The sequence below is a fragment of the Madurella fahalii genome (assembly GCF_045866475.1).
Source record: "Madurella fahalii IFM 68171 DNA, scaffold_3, whole genome shotgun sequence".
In the NCBI taxonomy this organism is placed as follows: Eukaryota; Fungi; Ascomycota; class Sordariomycetes; order Sordariales; genus Madurella; species Madurella fahalii.
Genome location: NW_027263973.1, coordinates 4141061 through 4162356, shown reverse-complemented (window position 1 = coordinate 4162356; position 21296 = coordinate 4141061). Strand labels below are relative to the sequence as shown.

Below are 21296 nucleotides of genomic sequence, written 5' to 3'. Positions count from 1 at the left end.
ATCGGGCGTCAACAACGCAGCCCCGATACTCCATAATCGCCCCCCCTTTCTATCTCAGCCAGCCCCAGAGCTTCATACCTGCCCACCTGGTATTAGTTAATCATCTTCCCAATCCCCCCTCGGCTAGTCCGGGCCCTAGCCAGTGTGGTCTGCACATGTAGAAAAGCCGGTCGCTTATAAGGACGGATGTCTCCTTTGAGCGATTTCAGCTTGTTACACTCACTGCAGGTCAGAAGTCAAAATTGGCTGGGGTGTATTTAACACACTAGAACTCCCTCCCTTCTCACACGATTGAGTTACAGAAGGGCCTTGACAGGCGCTCCGTGGTTGGCTGATCTGAACGCCATAAGCCATAACGCATGTACCGTATCCCGATTTGGATAGGTACAGCTTTGCCTACCTAGTCAGCAGGATATCTCTGGTTGGATGGACCGAAGAAGCTACTTATTGAAGCGGCGTATGCTCGTGGGGTAGTACCGCAGACAGCTCCAGAGCTCTGAGTAATGTAACCGAGACTCCGTTTTCTCTTCCCAATTGGAAGGGATCTCCGTCGCTCTGTTTCTACTTGCTGAGGCGCAGGAGTTCCTAGACATACTCATTCATCACAATCTGTGCTCTGCCCGGTCTAGATCACCTCCTCTTTCGGGGAGATGGTCAAAATAGTGGATCTGATGCAAGCCACAGCTATCATCGCCGACATGCTGCTCTTCAGCTCTGCTACTCAACCCAATCGGAACTTGGAGGCGCTCGCTAGTCAAGCGCACAGCACTCCTCATCGAGTGTTGTCCTGACCCCGCACGACTCCGATCTTCTCCCGTGTCTGTTCCCTAAAGGGGTGCACGTGCAAATTCACCGCAGTCTGTCCGCACGCGCCCAGTCATCGTCCGACACCCCCTTGACCTCCTCAAGGTACTGGTTGAACCTCTGCACCGACTTTACGGCGTCCTGCATGTGCTTGTAGCGCAGGATCTCCTTGCGGAATTTGGCTAGATGGCGCGCCGTGGTGATTGTGTTGCGAATCTCTCTCCCGTTCATCTCAACTTTGGCTAATTTGTGCAGGTTCATCTCAAGGTCTTCATGGTCGATGCGATCCTTTGTCTTGCGAAGCATCTGAACGAAATTGTGCCATATCTTGAGCCTGCTCTCTTCATCCAACCTGGGGTAACTAAGGGCCAGTTGAATTCGGGACTTGAAGGCCTCGTCAAAGGCACCGATACGATTCGTCGTTAAGATGAGTATTCCCGAATAGTACTCGAGTAAGCGAAGGAAGACTTTATGGCTCAGTTAACTTGATCGCACGTGGGCTTGGTGACGCATAGACACCTGTCTCCGCAACCTAGGGGCTCTAGGAAGATATAGTGGACGGACTTACTGGAGATAATTGCATTCCGCTTTTGGTCGGCGTACGATCGCTCTTCCAGAAAGACATCTGCCTCGTCAAGGAGCACAACTGCCTTCAATGTAAGTGACCTGCTTCCGCAATACTGAACTACGCACTTTGTGGACAGAATGCAACTTACCGCAGCCCCAGGTCTTACCGATTTCCAGGACATTGCTCAAATACTGCGCAAATGGGCGTCAGCGAGCAGGACGGAGAAGACCAGGCGCGTATAGCAACGTACCGTTTCAACATATAGCGGCTCTATTCCAATATCACCGCAGGTTACGCGATATAGAGGCCGCTCTTGTTCCTCGGCAATGCTTTCCGCCGTCAGTGTCTTGCCGGTACCAGGACAGCCATGAAGCAAAATTAGCAGCCCTTGGCCCTTCCCTTCAATAATGTCGGGCGACGCGCTGATATGCTGGCCATGAGAGGTCACCAGAGCTTAGATCAGCTCTTTTGTATCGCTGGGAGCAACGAGTTGCTTGAATGCCGTCTTGTTCCAGGTGACATCGGTTATGCGGTCTACTCTTAAAAGCACTGCTCCTGTGTCAGGAGTTAATGCGGCGTACCCGCAATAAAGAGGACTTACCCCAGGATTTAGTAGAGAAATCAAATCCATGGATCCCAGGTGGCAAGCAAGCCAGAAAGTCGTCGTTTGGAGGGTTGTCCATATCCGTGATGTTCCGTTCCTCTTCAGTGGCTACCCATCGGAAGATTTGTTTACCCGGATGAAGACGGCGGTACATGTCGTAGTCAATCATGACCCTACGTTCACCCTAGAATCCAAAGAGATCAGTAGGTATGCAGGGGCCGGGGAGTCGATTCAAGGTGCGTAATTTCTCGGACCTCTCACCTGCCCTTTGAGTTTGTCAACACTTTCCTCATAACAGACAAGCTTCTTCTTTCTGCAGGCCCAGAACCTAGCCCCTCGCAAGACCAGCTTATCTTTGATACCTTTCTCGGCAAAGCGAAACGGGTAATGCCTGAGATTTGTGGCGATATCTTTTTCAATGTCATCATCCGAGCCTAAGCTGATCACGCGCCTCAGTTTGATAAAGGACCCGTTGAAAACCCAAGTGACGATATCGGTATCATATGGGTCTTCGTTCTTCCACGGGTAATCGGCGACCATGCCGAGGGTCATGAAGTCCATCCCGTCCGGGTCTCGGGGGAGAACAACTAGCTCTCCTGGTCGGAAAAGCTTCCCGTAATGTTTCCTGTTGTACTTTCCCCTCGCAATAAGAGCGTCACCTTCATCCCAATCATTCCTACAATGCTCTTCAAACCAGGTGCACAACAGGCGGAGACTCGACTCGGCCCAGTCATCGAGACCGCTAGAACCTGATAACTCCAAGAACGTCCTGTTGTGGATGTAGAACAGAATATAAGGGGGTTTATACCGCGTACGGAGGTTCGCCGAGTTGTAGTGGTTGAAATGCTCTGGATGTGCCTCCATGACGGTTCGGATTGCCTGGTGGATGGCCGGGCTGAGAACAATATCGGTTATGTCGCTTTCGGCGGGGGGGGAGTCCTTGATACATCTGCCGTTTCTGTGGCCCGTGTCCCGGCATAGGTTTTGTTTCGAGCGTGAATTACACGTGTACAACGGATTCAGAACAAAAGCCGTTTTCAGGTTGTTTTGGAGGTATTCCGACGTGTCTTCGGTATCGATACGCCCTCTTAGATGATCGTATTCGATGCTGTCCCCTTTGAAAAGCCGCGGCAGGTCTCGAAAGTGATTTTTGGTTCCCTCTTTCTCGCAAAACACTGTGTGAATGGTCTCATAAGTCGGAGCTCCAACCGCGGCCGGGTCCTTCTTGTTTGCCTTGCTGCTCTGTAACGGCGACGGCGTTTTGTTTCCGGGGTTTATTTTCCCTGTTTCCCCGGCATTATCGAGCTCCTCTCTCAAAATGTTGTTCTCGACCTTCAGTCGGGCGACCGTTGAGGCAAGGTATTCGATTACACGAGCGGCTTTTGGATCCCGGTAGGGTTCGAGGCCGGGTATCTTGCGAAGTGCCTTATGTAGGGCCTTTACGCATTCATCTTCCTCGAACGGCCTCGCAATGGGGCGCGTGGTTGGGACTGGGTTAAGAGTAAGCCCCTCCCATGTCGCGATTAAAGTGAGGGCAAGCTTCTGTGCGAAAACGAACCTTCCTTGCCGGAATCTGTATCGCTATATTCTATATTGCTTTGGCTGTCTTCATCCGTTCGGTAGTCTTTAGATTCCTCTTTGGAGGACGATACGTCATTGTCTTCATCAGGCCCGTTCTTGTAACGCATCTCTGCGCATGACGTAGGTTGTCATTAGTATTCTTTCAGGCACTTGCACGAATTACGGACGTGGAGGCTTGCCTGTTGATATGCCATCATTGTCTTTTGAAATGGTGTAGTCCACCTCAAGCGTCCGCGCAGCAATCTCTTGTTCCGTGTCACGAGTAACACGTTGGCCGGTGGAATCTGCCCGTGACATGTTACCTTTGTTCGCTTCTCGCGGGACCAGCACCAACAGGATTAATTAACAGCTTCCGTTCTGAATCACAGTAGGGAGAAAAACGTAGAGCCGGCTTCAAGGAGCGGTAGTAGCCTGCACACAGGAGAGATGCGCAAGAACTAGAGCGGACGCGGCGGCATGCGGGGAAGAAGTAGGTTGGGTAAGGTTGGAATGGGAATGCTCGGGATGCGACAGTCACGTCACACCCGAAGTTGGGGGCGGGGAGGCCGCCAGCTAGTTTGCCTTGACCTATCATGAGATCCAAGGCTGTGCCGCCGCCTAAAATTTCACCATCGCTTTTTGCTCCATCGAAACAAAGAGCTCGTTCTGTTTGTCGCATTGTCGCAACATCGGTGCTACCATACTTAATGGCATATCAAATGCGCCAGATAACGGCTGAGCAAACTGTGGAAGGCAGTTTGCTGCCTGGCATGCCTGGGGCTCTCGTCCGTCAACCGGCGAACCACGAAGTAGCTTGGCTCCGGCCTTCAGATCCAACGCACATGTATGTGCCATGCCCAGGACCTGCGCCGCCGCTGGTGACATAGAATACAATCTAACTTGAACCGATATATCAGGCCCAAGTCGTCCGAAATCCTCCAGAATGCCTTCAAACGAGCTATCAAGGTTCATCAGGAACAATCCCAGAAGCCCCGGAAAAAGGCGCCTTCGGGGATACTATTAACGTCAACATCAATGGAAGATGTTCTCTCGGTTGTAAAACAGGCTGAACAGAAATTCGCGATGCGGAACAGCGGCCGCTCAACCGTTTACACAGCTATCAACTCTTGGTGGACGGAGTCTATATCTAGAATACATCACTTCAATAACGTCATCGACACACTCGTCTCATCCCATCCCGAGTATGCCGCACCGGTGTGGGCAACTATGAAATTCTTGTTTCAGGTACTAGCCGAACTCGGGTACTCTTGACATCAACCTCCGGTGTACTAAACTGAGCCTAAAAGGTTACGATGAACCATCAGGAACTTTCATCCAAGGTCGCCGAAGCTTTCGCAACCATTGCGAGTGCACTACCAGAAATGGACTTCATCTCATCAGAGCTCTATCCGATCGCTCCCATCCAGCACACATTGGCTGTATTGTATACGCATGTGATAGATTTCTGTGTCACAGCGGTCAAGTGGTATCATAAAACTACGGGAAACATCTTCAAAAAGGCCCTCACAGCAGTCAAGAGCCCGTGGCCGTTAGAATTTGAGCACATCGTCCGTCAAATAACCGATACGACTACGAGGCTGCGCGAGCAAGCTGCACTAGCGCACCAAGCTGAAACGAGGCACATGAATTCAATGGTATCGGAAATTAAAACGGAGCTCATGAGATTATCCAGAGCTAGAAGTAAGAGGCTTGCCAAGACATATATCTCTCTCCTCCGAGCTAACCCTGGTAATAGGTAGGGAAGGAATCACAATCCATCAACAAGTCCCAAACTCGGGTCGACTCTGGGTTCGTGACCAAGTGCTACCTCGCCTCGATTCCATACCATTCGATCCTGAAGCTATCCTTAAGGTTGGCACGGTGCTCCGAAACCGCCGTAGAGCCAGGGGCGAGTCCGCAGGCTTGGAACGGATATGGAACTCGGACATATTGCGAACATGGATCTCGCAACCCGGCTCGGCACTAGTTGACATCCAAGGGTCTCTCATTAATGCCGAGGCATCACGCGATTTTGCACTCGACATGATAGAACTGGCGAAGTCGGTTCCTCTACCTCTGGCTTGGTTTCTCAGTCACCCAGTGTCTCGCAATAAGTCTGGATCCGCTACACCTTTGGTCCAAGACATGATACGCTCGTTGATACAACAGGTGTTGGATCAGCACAGTGATGTTCTTACCCGCCACGACGGAGGAGAGAGTATTCTTGAAGCTTGCCGGGGCGAGGTGGACTGGATCCGTCTCTTCGTCACAATTCTTGGCAAGGTACCGCGGATAATCCTTGTCATTGACACGCACGACTCTCCCAGCCAGATCCTAGACTTCGTGGCTCAATTTTGGGGTAATGTTGGAGAAGGAAATGGTTGCTCCACGGGGACTTTGATCAAGATGCTGCTCCTGACATACCCAAATCTTAGCGGCAACAGAATTCCGACGCCAATGGGCCACATCAATTGCCAGAGTGTTGCCTATTTCAGAATCAGCCTGAACCAGAATCGGAGCCCTGGATCAGCTCGCGCCTCACTCCAAAGAAATGCCGTGAAGACAAGAAGGCCTCCCCGCCACTGGCACCATAGACGCGTCGATCCCGGCCAACTACGGCCTCTTATGCTGCAATTTCAGGAACGCACCTAAGGCAGCATTAATTTTGCTGGTGAAAGACTGCGGTACATCGTGTACTGATCGTGAAGGACCAAATTACAAGCCCATCTTCACTCATTTGCTGATCGAGTAACTATCGAACCCTGGATCTAAATATCTCATTTCATCTACCAAACGTGCCCCGAAAGAATATATTGGGGTGGGGGACGGCCCCGTGGACCGGTAAAGACCTATGATCGATACGCCTTAACCGGGCCCGGAATCTGCGAATAAATTACGATCTGCCCAGGGCACTGAGTACCTAAACAGCCGGGGTTTAATGAACCGACGTCGTTTCAGGTCCGGAGGCAAAGGGAGGTATTTATATATGTATGGGTAATCGCTAGGTACTTATCCTGATGATGGCAGTTAGGGCTTAGATCAACCTGATCATTTGTTGCAATGAGTCTATCGTGGATCCTTGCCTTAGGAATTGGTTCTAAGGGTAGCCTACCTTACTTAAAATAGCTCTTATACATACCTCGGTTATCTTAGTTTGTTCTGTTTGCTTCGAGCCAAAAAAAAAAAAAAAAAAAAAAAAAAAAAAAGAGCCGGATGAACGCATGGGCCCGAAATTCACCCTCCTCCAGCTCTGTGAATCCTGTTGGCTGCGTATACTGCTTCATGCCTGTTCTAGGTTTTATTGAGTTTTTCTCAGAATTGGTTCAAGCTCCAGCGCTCAGGAGGGTTTACGGGATTTCCCGGTTTGTTGTTTCGGTCGATGTCGGGAGCCCCCGCCGATATCGGCCTCCGAGACGACGGCTATACCTCGGAGAAGCCGATACACAGGCAGCCCAGAAGTGACTCCTTCGGCCCCAGCGTAAGAGGTGAAGGGAATCGGATTCGAACCGACAACCTATGCAGCCCATGAACAGATTTCCAAGCGCAACACACCCTAGAAGCCAACTTAGAACTGAAACTTCGACCTACAAGGACCTTGGCCTTTGTACTACGCGGGCGGGAATCGTAGACTACTGACTGCCAAGGAAGGTTTTGGACTAGATGATGGACCTGAATCTTTAGTGGAATGTAGCCTAGCTAGATAGCTCGAACCAGAAGCTGAGCTGAAGAGACTGAAGAACAGGTAGGCAGTAGGTAACTATGGTCAGGTACGTAGTCTCAGGTACTCTGGCCTGCTGGGGGTGAGGTATAATATATCCACAGAACACAAAGAGAGCACAAGGCTGCGGAAAAACCGAAGATCAAGGCCAGGCAGCCCCAACCGCAGATTCCTGCAGCCCAGTTAAGGTTCAAAACAAACATGCGCCGGTAGAACTCCCTCTAATCAGATGGAGACCATTTTGCACGCAAAGCTCTCAAACTGAGCAGCAACAACTGTGGAAAAAGGTATCGAGTTGTCTATGGACCAATGCCACAGACGGCCCTGCGTAAGATGGAAAAGGAAAATGGGTCCTCCGTAAGATGCAACTTCCAGAGCGTCAGCCCATTAAGTGGCTCGCTCTGATCGGAAGGCCCAAAATCCTTTGGGACAGTCCTCCGCAACTCAACACGGGCTAATTTTTCACTGTGATCCATGGCCCCTATGACTCATCAAGAATGGGATTTGTCTTACGCAGCGACGGAAAACAATAAGGAGACAACACATCGTAAGCTACTACTGTACTAGTACCGGATTCGCCACGTCCTGTTCAGCTATAGAGTTCCGGTACACGGTCAAATTGAAGGAAGGCGGATCAAATGCACTATTATTTGCCATACAATCATAGCTACCAACCTGTGGTATGCCGCTTAATGACCTCTATGGAGACGATACATACACGCTTCGCTAACCATTCCTTATGCACCGCCTTCACCTTCAGCAGTACGTTTCCTGACCTCATTAGGGGTTGGCCTGTTCTGTCTCAGCTCAGCTTTAGCCGGCGGTCTTTGCTTCGACGTGTGATCCTGACGTCGTGTGCTGTCCTCCCAGATCCCCAGAGTCGAAGACGAGGCAGTGATGTCGGTTTGTACATGCCCCAAGTTGCCAGTCACGGCGCCGAACCGGCTGCTATAACGGTCCCTGGATACCCTCTGGACGGTTTCGTCCATCATCGAACCCACTAGCTGTGCCGACCTATCCTTGGCCAATACTTTTCTGACATCAAAGAGGTCGGCGAGGGTTGTGATCACCACTTGGTCGGTGTCATCATTGGCAACCACCTCCCCAACAGTGTGTATCTTCCGGTGTTTGACTTGGTCGGACGCAATTTCACACACTTCTAAACACTGCTTTGAGATATTGATGTCCTCTAGTAATTGTGCCATTTGACGTTCACGTTCAGGCCCGTGGTTTGAGGTGACAGAGGCAAGGCATTCTTGAAGGCGGTTGATGGTTTCTATGACCTTGCCTCGGCTTTCGTTTAGCGCCTGACTTGTCAGGACTTCCGCGTCGAACTGGCTCTGCACGGTACTCGCCGGCTTTGGAGTCGATGCTTGCCGCGAAAAGGGAGGGCGATTTTGCAAGGATTCGAGATAGGACCGAGCGTCTTCGCAGATGCGGAGACATTGTCTGGTTACCTCTCTCTCATCCTCCAAATCGATGCTCCTGTCCAAGCTAGTTGTGCCTTGTGTAGCGATATATGTCTCGATACGTTGAAGTCGGAGCTCGAGATTGTAAGCCGTATCCTTGATCATCTCACCGTAGCTTTCAAGGACTTCGGAACTGAGTTTGGAGTGATGCCTCGTGGATGGTTAACCGAAGGTCCGGATAGGTAAGGTACCTTGGGCAACTCACATGGTGATAGTACCAACGGCGACCATGATTGTGGCCTTGTAGTTCGCAAGGGTGTCCATGAAATCATTGATGTCACCCCTCATAAATTCCAATTTTGCCCAGTCCCTTAATCCCGTCTTGGACTTCCCGCTGAATTTTTCCATGGCGTCTTCGAACTCGCGGCATACTTGGCTGCATCGATCCACCGGGCCCTCGAGAAGATTCAAAACCGACGTGTCTGAAGTGGCAGCGTCCCTCAGCGAGCTGAGGACATTGGTCAGGTCTTCAAGCTCATGTTGCAGCCTGTTTAGCGTCTTGTCGCGGTCTTTGTAGCGCTTCACCGTCGCGGTGAGCGACTTCGTTGACTGGATGGCAGCTGTAACGACAGCCACCACCGACGCGCTGATACTCAGAGGATCCGCCATGACAATCGGTTTTGGTGACGGCTGAAGTTTGGGAAGAAATCGGCTCGGCTGACTGCGGGGTTACGTGAACTAGATATGATCGTCGTGACCCCCTCCCTCAACGCTAATTCGATTGGTCGGCATAGCGCGTATGGGAACGACAGATGTGATACGTCTTATTTGTAAGCCAAGGGTGTCACGCCGAGCCTTTCGCGACCAACAAGCCGCTCCGAAAAGAACACGAGAACCAATTTGCCAACCGCGGTCCAGAGCAAGGCTCTGTCACCAGGATACTCATTAAAACATTTAGTTATATATAGGGTAAAGATGATACATCAAGGTTCAATGCCATGCGGGGAACTTAGTAACAATAGTGCCAGAAAATTATCTGTCTTGGCCTCGGATGTGACAAGTGACCCATCAGTAACCACAACGAAGCTACGGAGAGTGGGGATCTCAGGCATAGTCGCTTGCCCGCCAACGACAGGAGGCGCGAGTCAGGACGTTTATTGCTCTCCGTCTTTAGAGAGAGAGAGAGAGAGAGAGAGAGTATGGGTCTATGCCGCTCAGAGATATGGAAGAAGGGCCGCTTGTTGCGGCACATAATCATTGCCGTTCCCAGTTGGCCCTGGAGTGTTGCGGGCAGTATTCGACCGAATTTGCGGCCCAGCGACATGGCGAGGGGCAGTGTCCGGTGCTCATCCCGCTGGGCGTGAGGAACCGCTTGTACCCGTTGACCCACTTTCATAAACCCACTTTCATAAACCCACTTCGACAAGCCAATCAAACCGCATAGACAAAACACGCCAGACTGATCTGGGGGCGTTGGGAACCAAACCGGCCCTCATGTTACAGCATAGCAGAAGACATGAAGCAGGACGAATGATATTGGCACTGCCAGATAGCGGTCTCCACAGCCTAACTAGTGGTATCGGTCCCGTCAAAGTGCACATGTATCAGTAGAGTCGTAGGGGTTGACCTTCCTACAATATAGAGGAAGGGAGAAAGGGGAGATCTTTGGCTGACACTACCATACTATTGTGAAAACCCGCCAGACGGGGCCAGGATCTGGCACGGAACGGGAGCTCGGGGCCGCAGCGTGAGCGGGGTTCTAGAGCAACAACACGCTAAGGTGGACTAGCGCAGTTAGAGCGTCAGAGCAGCGTTAAAGGAGCGCACTAGCAAAGAGGAAAACAGGGTAGCGGCGCGGGGTAAGCAGGCCCAACTGCCCTCATCATGGGCGTAAATGAGCGAGGGTGAAGGGCAGAACTTAGGTAGGAGGTAAAATTCAATGAGATCACTATCTTACCCCTAACGGGCAACCTGCTCTCCCGTTGCGCGTGCACTGCTTTTACCCGGACATTCTGGTCTTTCCACCTCTTGGACCCTGAATCTGCATAACTAAATACCGTATCCCATTCTGTAGCTTTATATGTCTCTAAAACTAGCTCTTCAAGATCCGTCTTTTAATCATGGCCTATCAAAGTAAGATTACACCTCGACCTTTAGTGTAGTAGACTTAATGGATAGTTTCCTAGTGAACTCTATATAAGGTACAGTAGCGCTATTATTTCTATTTATATGTCCTCCTAGGATCGTCTCCTTGAGCTCTCTGCAGCAGAATATATATCTCTATATTTTGAGAGGTGCAATATAGTTTTCAAGTCCTCCTTTCCACTGCCTTTCTATTATCTAATTTCCTAATCTCAATACTTAACTGCTCTTCTACTCTCTCTATATATAGCGGTAGAATCGCCTTTTTCAAGTAGCTTCTTTGTAGTGGCGTTAATACTGATAGATCAGGTTAGGGTTACCTGTCCTATCCAATTGTCAAGGGATGATACAAGAGTATCGCCGCTCGCTAGCATACATTTGGAGAAAAGCCAAGCGATAACTTAGATGATTGTATGTTACTGGATACAGCTTTCAAAGCAAACTCATATATTCTATACAGTATCTAGTTTCTTAGTAGACCGACAACTGATGTTTGAATATGTTGGATTTTTCATTTTCATTTTTTAATTAATAAAAAAAATTGGGGCTAATCTTGGAGGGAAATGTTCCAGTACCTCACCAACACTCAACAACGCTCAGGTTATACCCATCTTCACTAACCACCTTACTCCCAGCGCGAGGAATGAGGCTGCCTGTCAAAGACTACCCTGACCCGAAGATATACTTTTTAGTTACTTATTTGGTGGATCCGCAATATTGGGTGCTTAGCAAAGACTCAAAGACGGAAACCAGACATTCGTGTGAGGATCGACGGGGAAAATCCCTTAGTCGCCGCGGAGCCCGCAACTTCGAGATCCTCCTACATATTCTCTCGTTCTGTCTCACTAAGAGAAGAAGTTCCGTTCACTGCTTTGTTGACGGTCCGATGGAAATCATCTGTAGGGAAGTATCGCGGTCAGGAACCTTAAAGTTATGCCGGCATGGTCGCTCGTCGGTTCGATCCGAGTCACACACACACACACACACACACACACAACCGAGAGAATCTTAGCGATGGACTTCAGGTCTCTCCGATTCGGAATCTTTCAATGGCGGGGCCGTATTATCCAGTTTCAATAAAATAATCTCGGATGCGATGGACAGATCAAGGGTAGTAGTATACAGTGAGATAGACTGATGAAGATATAAGAGACCGTAGTGTTAACTAGCGATAGCGAGCTGGACGATTTGAGCTGTAGCATCCACTAAAGAACCAGTAGCTGTTGCGATAGACGCTGTGCCCAGGGAAGGTGATGAGGTTGCTAACGATACGGTAAACACGACCATAGGCTTACAAATCGGTGGGTGTGACCAGTTCAGGGGTAATTGATTGATGCTGGCAATTGCTGCTAACATTCGCGGTATGCACTGCACCTACTAGCTACGGAGCACCCAATGCGGACCTGGCACTCTACATGCCGCCAATTGCACGGTAAGACGGGGGCGGGGGACAGGAAGAGAGGTGTCAAAGCGGGGCCTTCTTGGACCGCCTCACAGTTATGACCCCGGCGCAAAAGCGGTTAGTTTCCGCGGGACATATATTCCTTGCAATTCTTTCCTACCTTTGCTTTCAAATGGATTCCTTTCCCGCCCGGGTTGCAGCCGCCACATGAGTGTCATCGGCCAATCTTTTTCCTATCCCTCTCAACTACTACCTACCTTACCTTACCTTACTCTACTGTGGCACCTCCGGAAGGAAAATGGCCACAACCAGCGAGATAACGAATGGGGAGCGCACGCCCAAGAAAATGCATTTCGTAATTGTAAGCTGGGGAGTCAAGAATTGAGACGGGCATGCTGACATGCAAGCGATACATAGGTCGGCGGGTCTCTCGGAGGGCTGGCTACTGGCATTGCACTGAAGGCGCTGGGGCATGACACAACCATATTGGAACGGAACACAGCGCCGTTGCTGCACGACCAAGGTGCCGGGATCGTAGCCGGCGGTCACGCTCTCGAGTTCCTGGAGCGATATAACCGCTGCCAACGCCAAGAGATAGCCGTCCACTCGGACAGGAGACAGTATCTCGACAAGGCCGGTAACGTCGTCCACACAGTCGACGCGAATCACAACATGAGCTCATGGGACCTGACATACTACCTCATGCGCGCAAACTACGACGGCATTGCCAGCCCGTACTGCGACGTGCCGCCCCCCGAACCGAGCCACGGCACAGCCGTCCACCTCCACGATCGCACCGTCACCGGCGTCTCGGAAGACGGCGACGGCGTCCTCGTGTCCTGGAAATCCACGAGCGACCCTTCCATTACCGGGACCCTTGCCGCGGACCGGCTCGTCGGCGCCGATGGCCCCAACTCCTTCATCCGTTCGATCTTCGCCCCCGGCCTAGAGCGAAAGTACGCCGGCTACTGCGCGCTGCGGGGCACGGTGGTGGAACACGAAGCCAGCGCAGCGACGCACGCGACGTTCGCGAACCGCTTCACCTTCTACCACGGCCCGGGGATCCAAATCCTCGCCTACCTGATCCCTGGGCTGCACGGGACGGTGGAGCCGGGCCAGCGGCTGATCAACTTTGTGTACTACACCAACTTCCCCGAGGGGTCGCCGGAGCTGGAGGAGATCCTCACGGACCGCCACGGCCGCCGACACCGCATCACCATGCCGCCCGGCCTGACCGACCCGAAGGCGTGGAAGCGCCAGCAGGAGATCGCGAGAGAGCGTCTACCGCCGCAGTTCGCCGAGATCGTGTGCAAGGCCAAGCGGCCGTTCGTGCAGGCCGTCACGGACGTGATCAGCCCCGCCAACGAGTTCCTCGGCGGCAGGGTGGTGCTGATCGGGGACGCGCTGGCGGGATTCCGGCCGCACACGGTGGCGTCGACGTCGCAGGCGGCCTTCGACGCCATGATCTACGCCGACTACGTCGCGGGCAAGGTGGGGCGGGACGAGTGGAGGCGGCAGACGATGGGCTACGCCCGGTTCATACAGAAGAGGGGCGTCGACATGGGCCAGCGCAGCCAGCACCAGCGCCTGCCCCTGGAGGAATACATCCGTGACCGAGACGAGGCCTCGGTTCCCATCCGGGATGAGGTGTTTCCCCCGTGGGCCACCGCCATATGAACCCAACCCAAGGTGCTAAGGTACATACCAGACTAAATTTACTAAGAATTACATCATAGTACCAACTTGAAGCTGGGTTCTCTATCGTCGCCGTAACCAATGTATTTGTCGTATTTCCCTTGCGCCTTGTCCCTGTTTATCTTCATGCAGACAAGAATGTTGGTCAAAATGCTTGGTTGTGAAGTTAGCAGTGTGTCTCTAGCAGGGACAGCGGAGAAGACTGGAAAGAAAAAAAAAAAAAACCTACAAGAACCATCCCACGGTCAGCAGACCTAGGATGACGGTGTGGCCTCGGTAGAAGTCGGGACCGTCAGAATTGGGGTAGAGGAACACCGAGAGGATCCCTCCGCAGTTCGCGATGGCCAGCTGGAGAGCGGCGGCCGTCGCACGCTTGTAGTGGCCGGCCGAGTTGTTAGAGAGCCACGCGAGTACAGGCGGCACGCTGCTGTATATGCCCGTGGCCATCATGATGGTCATGCCGTACTTGACCGTCGGCTTGTCGTCGCCGATATTGGCGATCACGGCGTAGCCGATGATGGCGATGGGCATGGTGCAGAGCATGATGACGCCCCGGACTTTGAGGCGGTCCGACACGAAAGCGACGACCAGCGTCATGATCGCTGCCACGGCGTACGGCGGGACCGTCATCAGCTGCGCGTCGTTGGCGGTGTATCCCAGCCGCACGATGATGGTCGGCAGGAAGACCCCGATGGAGTAAATGGCCGAGAGGAGACCGAAGTAGGCGCTGGCCGTCAGCCAGGTCAGAGGGTACAGGAACGCCCTGCCGACTTCGGACAGGGAGAACTTCTCGCTGCTCTCCCCGTTCCCGGTCCCGTGCTCGATGCCGGCTTGCCGCGCGATGCCGAGATCGCGCTCCTCCTGGGTCAGGAAGCTGGCTGTGGCCAAGGTGTTGGGCAGCATGACGTAGGTGAACACGGCACACAGGATGGTGAACAAGCCCTCGATGACAAAAATCCAGCGCCAGGCCGTGAGACCTCCGCGGTCCCCGATGGCGCCCATGGCGCGGGCCAAGAGCCCTCCGAAGCCGCTGGAGAGCGAGGTGGATGTGTAGAGGACGCCGATGCGCAGGGCGAGCTCGGACCGGGTGTAGATGGTGGACAGGTAGAGGACCATGGCCGGGAAGAGGCCGCCCTCGGCCAGACCGAGGAGGGCGCGCAGGGCGATGAACTGGTCAAAGTTGTGGACGAGGCCCAGGCACAGGCAGAGGAGGCCCCAGAGGAAGGTCATGAGCGCGATCCATATCCTTGGCGTGACCTTCTTGAGCACAAGGTTGCTAGGGATCTCGGCGGCGATGTAGAGCGGGTAGAAGGCGGCTAGGCCCTGCTGGTATTGGCGATCGGACAAGCCGAGCTCATTGTCCATATTGTATACTCTCGCGTTGCCGACATTTGTGCGGTCCAGGAATGAGCAGAGAACGAGAAGGACGAATACTGGCAAGATCCTGATTTGGGCTGGATCAGTTACCTACGTTCTTCGTGTGAAAGAATTTTTCAGTGGAAAAAGGGGGAAACGCACCTGGTGTCCAACTTCCACAGCAACTTCTTCGTTAGACCTCTGTTCTCAGAATCCTCGTGAGCAGCGGCTTCCACCGAGGATGAGTCTTGGGTGGAGCCTCCTGTCTCTTTCTTCTCGTTCTCGTCCACATCTCTCTCGGGTAGCATGGTTCCAAGGGTGCAGAATAAAAAGACGTCTTGTAAGCAGACAAGAGCAAAAGTTTATGCTCCCAAATTATCGCGACGTCGATCGTTATTGTCACTCGTTAGCGGCCAGCCACCCCTGTGCGACGTTCTCAAGCGGCACAACACAAATTTCTGGGAGCCCTCTCTCTGCTGATGGGCAGCCAGGAGGGTACTACGCGGGGAGTACCCCCAGCCTTTTCTACATAACGATCCACGTTTCCCCAGAGGAGTGTCAGTTACACTACAGGGCTACCGGTAGGGAAGTTCTTCCTGTTTCCTGCGCCAACCCCGCACGGGCGGGATGGATGCTGGACGGGTTGCAAGGGTGGGGGGGCCTGCAAGAATGAACGAACGGGGCGCGCGGGGGGGGCGCAGTCCAACAGTATTACACTGAGGGAGCAATAGCCTGAAAGAGGACTGCTCTTTTTCCAACGGCAATCCCACGAACGACCTGACCTCAGGGTGAGAAGGGCAATATTTGCTGCCACTCGACCTTTCCGGAGTCCGGGGTTCGTCTCAAGACGGCGCTGAATCCCTGATCAGCTGCTATTTACGTGGCTTGTAGGGGAAATCAGGCCAGAACGGGGTTTCGGGTTTCGGGAACTTTCAATGTGCACGGCGCAGGACATGGACTTTTAAGGTAGACACCTCCGAGACATTAGAGTGTGGCGGGCTAAAGACCTCCGCCACTAGCTGTATATTGCCGTCACCGAGCTTGATGGTACGTAACTCGCCAACACTCAAATTGTATGGTTATCTGTTAGGCCCAGGGAATCTCACTCAGCAGTTGGCTGCTAAATTAGCGGTGACGGCGACAGCACTCCTGCAGAAGAGATTGGACATCGCATGGATCATCGCGCAGTTGACGCTCATGTTGCAATATTCTGCATGTTGGCTGTACAACTGCATGCATCGGGTATGGTGCTAAGAGCCGGTATTGTCCTGCCGTTTATTGAGAGTCTCCGGACCAATAGGGAGGCCTGCCGGGTGGTCCGGCCGATGATCCCATGCCGGGACATAAAACAGCTGACAGTTGCCCCGTATTGGGTATGACGAGTTAACGTTTCGGACGAGGAATCTCCCTACTGTTTCCTTCGAGAACGGGATCTGCGTGTTCTCTCGGGTATTTCACCCAAGATCATTCCGGCTAGGGCCCAAGCCAGCCCAGGACAGGGAAGCCGAACTGGAAGGGTACCAAGCGCTCTATAACATAATAATCGTAAATAAACATAGTGATAAGTTCATATTAAGCCTTGGCGAACTGCACCTCGGACGACGAGGTAGAGACACTGGCATCCCCGCCGGCCCGACCGGTATCATAGTTGCCGTGCTTGTCGGTGTTGATGCTGTCGCTATCGTCCAAGTCGTCGCGGTGTACCATGACCTCGGTCGTGCGCGTGATGACGGGTCGGTTGTCCCTTCGGACACCATGACCTATGCGTCCGAAGTCGTCGTGTTCCCCTCGGTACGCAGAGGCGCTGTACCCAATGCCGCCGTACTCCGCGTCCTGCACACGGACCCGCCGCTTGCCAGCTACCGCAGACCCGGCCCCGTCAAGGGTGTCCATGGCGACGCCGACCTGGTCCACCCTGTCCACCCCGCCTACCATGTCCCCCGCCTCCACCCTGTCTCCCTTGTCCACCTTGTCCACTCTCGACCTGATGGCTATCGTGTGCGCCCTGCCGCTCGAGGTGCCACCAGCGCCTACTCCTCGCACCATTTCCATGAGCCGGTTGAGGATGCTGAACTCCATCTTGAGCTTGACGCTGTATACGAGGCCTTTGTACGCCGTCTGCAGCGTGTAGTAGCCGGCATACTCGAGTCCGAGGATGGTGATGTCGAGCGCGATGATGATGACGTTCACCAGCACCAGGTGCTTCATCAGCTTCCGGGAGCCTCCGTGGTGGCCTATCTCCACCCCCATGTGGCGCTCGATCCGCATCATCTTGACTGTCTCGCTGATGTAGAGGCCGGACAGGATCAGCTCCTGGATGAAGAAGATGGTCACCTGCACCTTTTCGTAGACCGAATACGGGACGATAAACGGCTCCGGGTTAGGTGAGTTGGTCCCGAATGCCACGACGATGATGGGCACGTGGCAGATGATGCCGTCGAAGATGATCATGGCGAGGGCGAACCGGAGCTTTTTGCGGCTGTGCAACACGATGTGCAGACGCGAGTACAACACAACGCTCTGTCCCGTCACCATGCACACGAATCCGACCTCAACGAAGGTCATGTACAGGAGATAGGCGTTGGGGATGTGCGAGGCTACGCCGGTGTTCTTGAGCAGGAAGCCCAAACTCCAGATGGCTACGCCCCATGTCGAAATGATGAAGGACCAGAAGTAGAGGCCTGACCGCCTCTTGAACGTGGTGAAGATGATCAGCGTGAGTTCTAGGACACTACGGATGGTTTCCCAAGTCAGCGTACGTTTGACAAGCACGAAGATTACAGACATATAGGGGTACCGTACTTGTAAAAGCAGAGGGACAGGAAGACAAGGACAACGACGAGCGTAGTGCCATTTCTGCTGCCAGCCTCGATTCCGAAGTCGCCGGCCATGGCATTGGCTGGAGGCCGGAGAAAAGATCTCGCTGCTGAGATTGATGTGTTGAGCAAGAGCGCTCGCCTTACAGGCTACCGCCGGAGAAGGGAAAGGTCTGCGTCGTCGGCATCTGCATTACTTTATCGACATTCGCTCAGCTGCCGATGACATCCAGAACAAAGGATTCCAGATCCAGGGGAAACGTCCCGCAATCACAGCCCTGCACGCTTCCGAGGGCGTTGGCCGACCCCTGCGGGTTGAGCCCAGGGTCCCCTGGCAGAATCCCATACAGCTGCCCTGGGTCCATGGTGTTCGCCCCACGAACGCAGGCGCACTGATCCTGTACTGGAACCAATAGCAATGCTATGCGAAACGAACTCCCCCTGTACAAAATGGTTCGAGGGGAACTAGTCTCACACATACATAGTACAGTGGAATCGCTTTCCTGGGTTGGAGCCGCAACCCTGTGCTGGATATCCAGGACCTGGGCTATTCGGCAATTTCCGGCACTACTGCAAGTATGCCCTTAGTTTAGCGGCGTGCCGTGCCGCCCCCGGGAGTCTAGGTAGGGTACCTTACCTAGGCTGCGAGTTGCGGCGTGTCGACTGTGTATCGTTGATCCCTGAACAGCTCATTGCTCGCCAAGCCACCGAAATCCACGCAAACATACCAGAGCAAGGTACGTACGCAGTAGCTAACACCTATACCGGGCACAACGGCGTTGAAAGAGCAACAATTTATCGTATTCTCACCCCCTTCTATCCAAAGATCCAAGCTTGAACCCGGAATACCCATGGCATTTCAAAAAACAGTTACCTTGCTAGAGCTTTTCCGGAGAGAACATCGGAAAAGTGATGTCGGACTCAATTGCGTGGCTAGCTGCGATCAGCGCTGAGACGCGTGCTTGGGTGTCGGCCGGGACCCTTGGCTGCTCGGTTTCTGACCCCGGCAGAAGGATGGCCGGGTTCCGGGGCAGTTATTCCGGAAGTTTGTCTGCGGCGTAGTGAGGGCACCCTTCCGATTCGTTACCGGCTTCGCTGTGGGTCCAGAGAACCACCGAGTGAGATTTGTATACGTATCCCCGGTCAATGATGATGCTTACGATGTTGACTGGGGAGTCGAGCCTCAAGAGTGGGCAGTGACAGGGAAATGAGGGTAAAAAAGACGGGGAGCAACAAAAGGTTACCGGTATTAAAAATGTCCATCCCGGGGTTTTTCTTCTTGAACGATGTGGTTAATTAAACCCAGTCTGTCCTTCACCTCTATGTTCTAACAACAGCCATTGTTCCCGTGAAGAGGACGGCGGCAGAGCGCTCATCGACACCGATGACGAAAATCAACGCGCTTGGGTACAGGCGACACGGGTTCCTCGCCATTTATTACTTATCCTTGGTCGCTGCGCCGTAGGAGCGCTTTTTGTCGGGGCTCTCTTTTCGGTCGAATCACCGTTGGCAGTCACCGACATTTGGAAGGGGTATTCACCAATGAAATCGTGAAATAGGGAGAACCCTAGTAGGGAAAAAAGGCCGTACGTAATACCTGCCCGATTCGAACGGCATTGTCCGTCGCTCCAACCGATTCAAGGTTGCGGACCTTCTCGGATCTAAGGATATCGACAGTCCATGATCTGGACGGCGCCCCAAAGGCCTTAGATACACTACCCACGACACCACATGCCACCATCGCTAGTAGCATCATGTTATCAATTCCGCTGAGGTCACGCGCCGCTCCGTCGACGCTTTATACGCGCCGCCTACATGTAATCCATCCGAGGACGGAGCCTGCCAGCTGCCAGCAAAAACAAACGGAGTACTTACTATTGACCTTATAGGACATGAGAACTAATCAGTACTGTTAAGCACTGTTTGGTACTTTGATGCTAATGCTGTTTTAGACTTTTGTGTCAGGATGACAGAAGGTAGCCGCCAGCTCATTTCCTCGATCAATGTCGCTTGTGAGCAAATACAAGTGATATTGGCAGGCATAGGTATAAGTTAACAACAGCAAAGTCACATCCTATTGCACATAGATCGTATCAAGAACGGGCCACGCCTAAAGTTGCTGCTCCCTACGCTGAGACGTGGCAAGTCCGGGAAGAAAAGCTGCATCGCGACGAGCAGGAGGTGTTACGAGTTTCATCACTAACGCCATTGAGGCTACCTATGGAGATGGCGATGGTATGCCGACTACGTAGGATGAGGAAACCGACGAGTGGAAAGGGGAGTTGGGGACCGACGGTAATAAACTGGTGACGAAACTGGAGTGCTGTGAGCAGGGCGAAGTTACGGGTGGGATAGAGGCCGAGTTAGGTGACGGCGGTGAGCATTGTCAGGGCGGAGAGAAGAGTTCGGATGCAGAAGACGTCGCCGAGCGAGAGCAGCAGGAGGAAGCCGCCGCAGTATCTGGCTCGGAGTAACCGGGGGATCGCAGAGGAGACACGTTTTAGCCCTTCTGGGGCCAATATTGGCTCCGCTCGGCTAGAATTGACGCAATTCCCAACCCGCTGCTGCACAACTTTGCCAGGATGCAGGCGTCTTGATTCGTTTCAGATATCGAAGAGACTCACCCTGCTGAGGTTGATAAAGAAGCGGAAAATCAGGGCGGCGGCAGGGGACCGGGATTCTGGATCGTCGCATTCGACGTGCTTCGTGGGGCCGTTCCCGCCAAGGCTTTTCCCGCATGTTATCCTAGCTGGCCCATTCAGTGCAACATCCGCGGGCGAATTCCGAAAAGGCTGGCGCGGGGGTTGGTCACCGGGTGACTCCCGGCCCCGGACGACACAATCCCAGGCTTTGGCGCGCTGAAGCTGATTTGCATCACTCCATCGCCGGCGCCCACTCGTCTCGGGCCAATTCGTGCTTGCAGGTGATTCTGACCAACCCTATGTGATTGGCTGTGTAATGAGGGACCCCGTGGCCTTTATGTGCCCATCTCAAGGGAGAAATGGAGCGAAGTCCACTGTTGAGTTGGAGACGCCACCAAAGCGTAAAACCCTACCACGGAAATGTGCGGAGGGTTTTAGGCTGATCGCTCATATATGAGGCCAAAGCAGAGCCATGGAAGACGCCGTCGGAACCCAACATACCGCTTGATCGTGGCGGCTGCAGGTCCAGGCCAACAGCCTACTTCTCGATAGTCGCCGTGCTTGCTGAAACCAACAGCTG

General features: G+C 53.1%; 5 protein-coding genes across 5 annotated transcripts; 1 reads left to right on the top strand and 4 right to left on the bottom strand.

Moving 5' to 3' along the window:
• Nucleotides 1–849: 849 nt before the first annotated feature.
• Nucleotides 850–3664, bottom strand: MFIFM68171_06642 (uncharacterized protein; the record flags this gene model as incomplete). The annotated part of the gene is made up of 8 exons (XM_071062062.1): nucleotides 850–1271; nucleotides 1373–1450; nucleotides 1521–1563; nucleotides 1623–1802; nucleotides 1860–1927; nucleotides 1974–2160; nucleotides 2238–3466; nucleotides 3535–3664. 8 exons carry the CDS (start codon nucleotides 3662–3664, stop codon nucleotides 850–852), a joined length of 2337 nt encoding a protein of 778 aa, XP_070918163.1.
• A 4327-nt stretch (nucleotides 3665–7991) lies between these two features.
• Nucleotides 7992–9332, bottom strand: MFIFM68171_06641 (uncharacterized protein; the record flags this gene model as incomplete). The annotated part of the gene is made up of 2 exons (XM_071062061.1): nucleotides 7992–8874; nucleotides 8929–9332. 2 exons carry the CDS (start codon nucleotides 9330–9332, stop codon nucleotides 7992–7994), a joined length of 1287 nt encoding a protein of 428 aa, XP_070918162.1.
• Nucleotides 9333–12505: 3173 nt separating this feature from the next.
• On the top strand, nucleotides 12506–13884 carry MFIFM68171_06640 (uncharacterized protein; the record flags this gene model as incomplete). Its single annotated transcript, XM_071062060.1, has 2 exons — nucleotides 12506–12568; nucleotides 12625–13884. 2 exons carry the CDS (start codon nucleotides 12506–12508, stop codon nucleotides 13882–13884), a joined length of 1323 nt encoding a protein of 440 aa, XP_070918161.1.
• Nucleotides 13885–13937: 53 nt separating this feature from the next.
• Nucleotides 13938–15566, bottom strand: MFIFM68171_06639 (uncharacterized protein; the record flags this gene model as incomplete). Its single annotated transcript, XM_071062059.1, has 3 exons — nucleotides 13938–14055; nucleotides 14132–15346; nucleotides 15421–15566. The coding sequence occupies 3 exons, from the start codon at nucleotides 15564–15566 to the stop codon at nucleotides 13938–13940; spliced, it is 1479 nt and encodes a 492-aa protein (XP_070918160.1).
• Nucleotides 15567–16830: 1264 nt separating this feature from the next.
• On the bottom strand, nucleotides 16831–18149 carry MFIFM68171_06638 (uncharacterized protein; the record flags this gene model as incomplete). Its single annotated transcript, XM_071062058.1, has 2 exons — nucleotides 16831–17989; nucleotides 18061–18149. 2 exons carry the CDS (start codon nucleotides 18147–18149, stop codon nucleotides 16831–16833), a joined length of 1248 nt encoding a protein of 415 aa, XP_070918159.1.
• Nucleotides 18150–21296: the final 3147 nt, after the last annotated feature.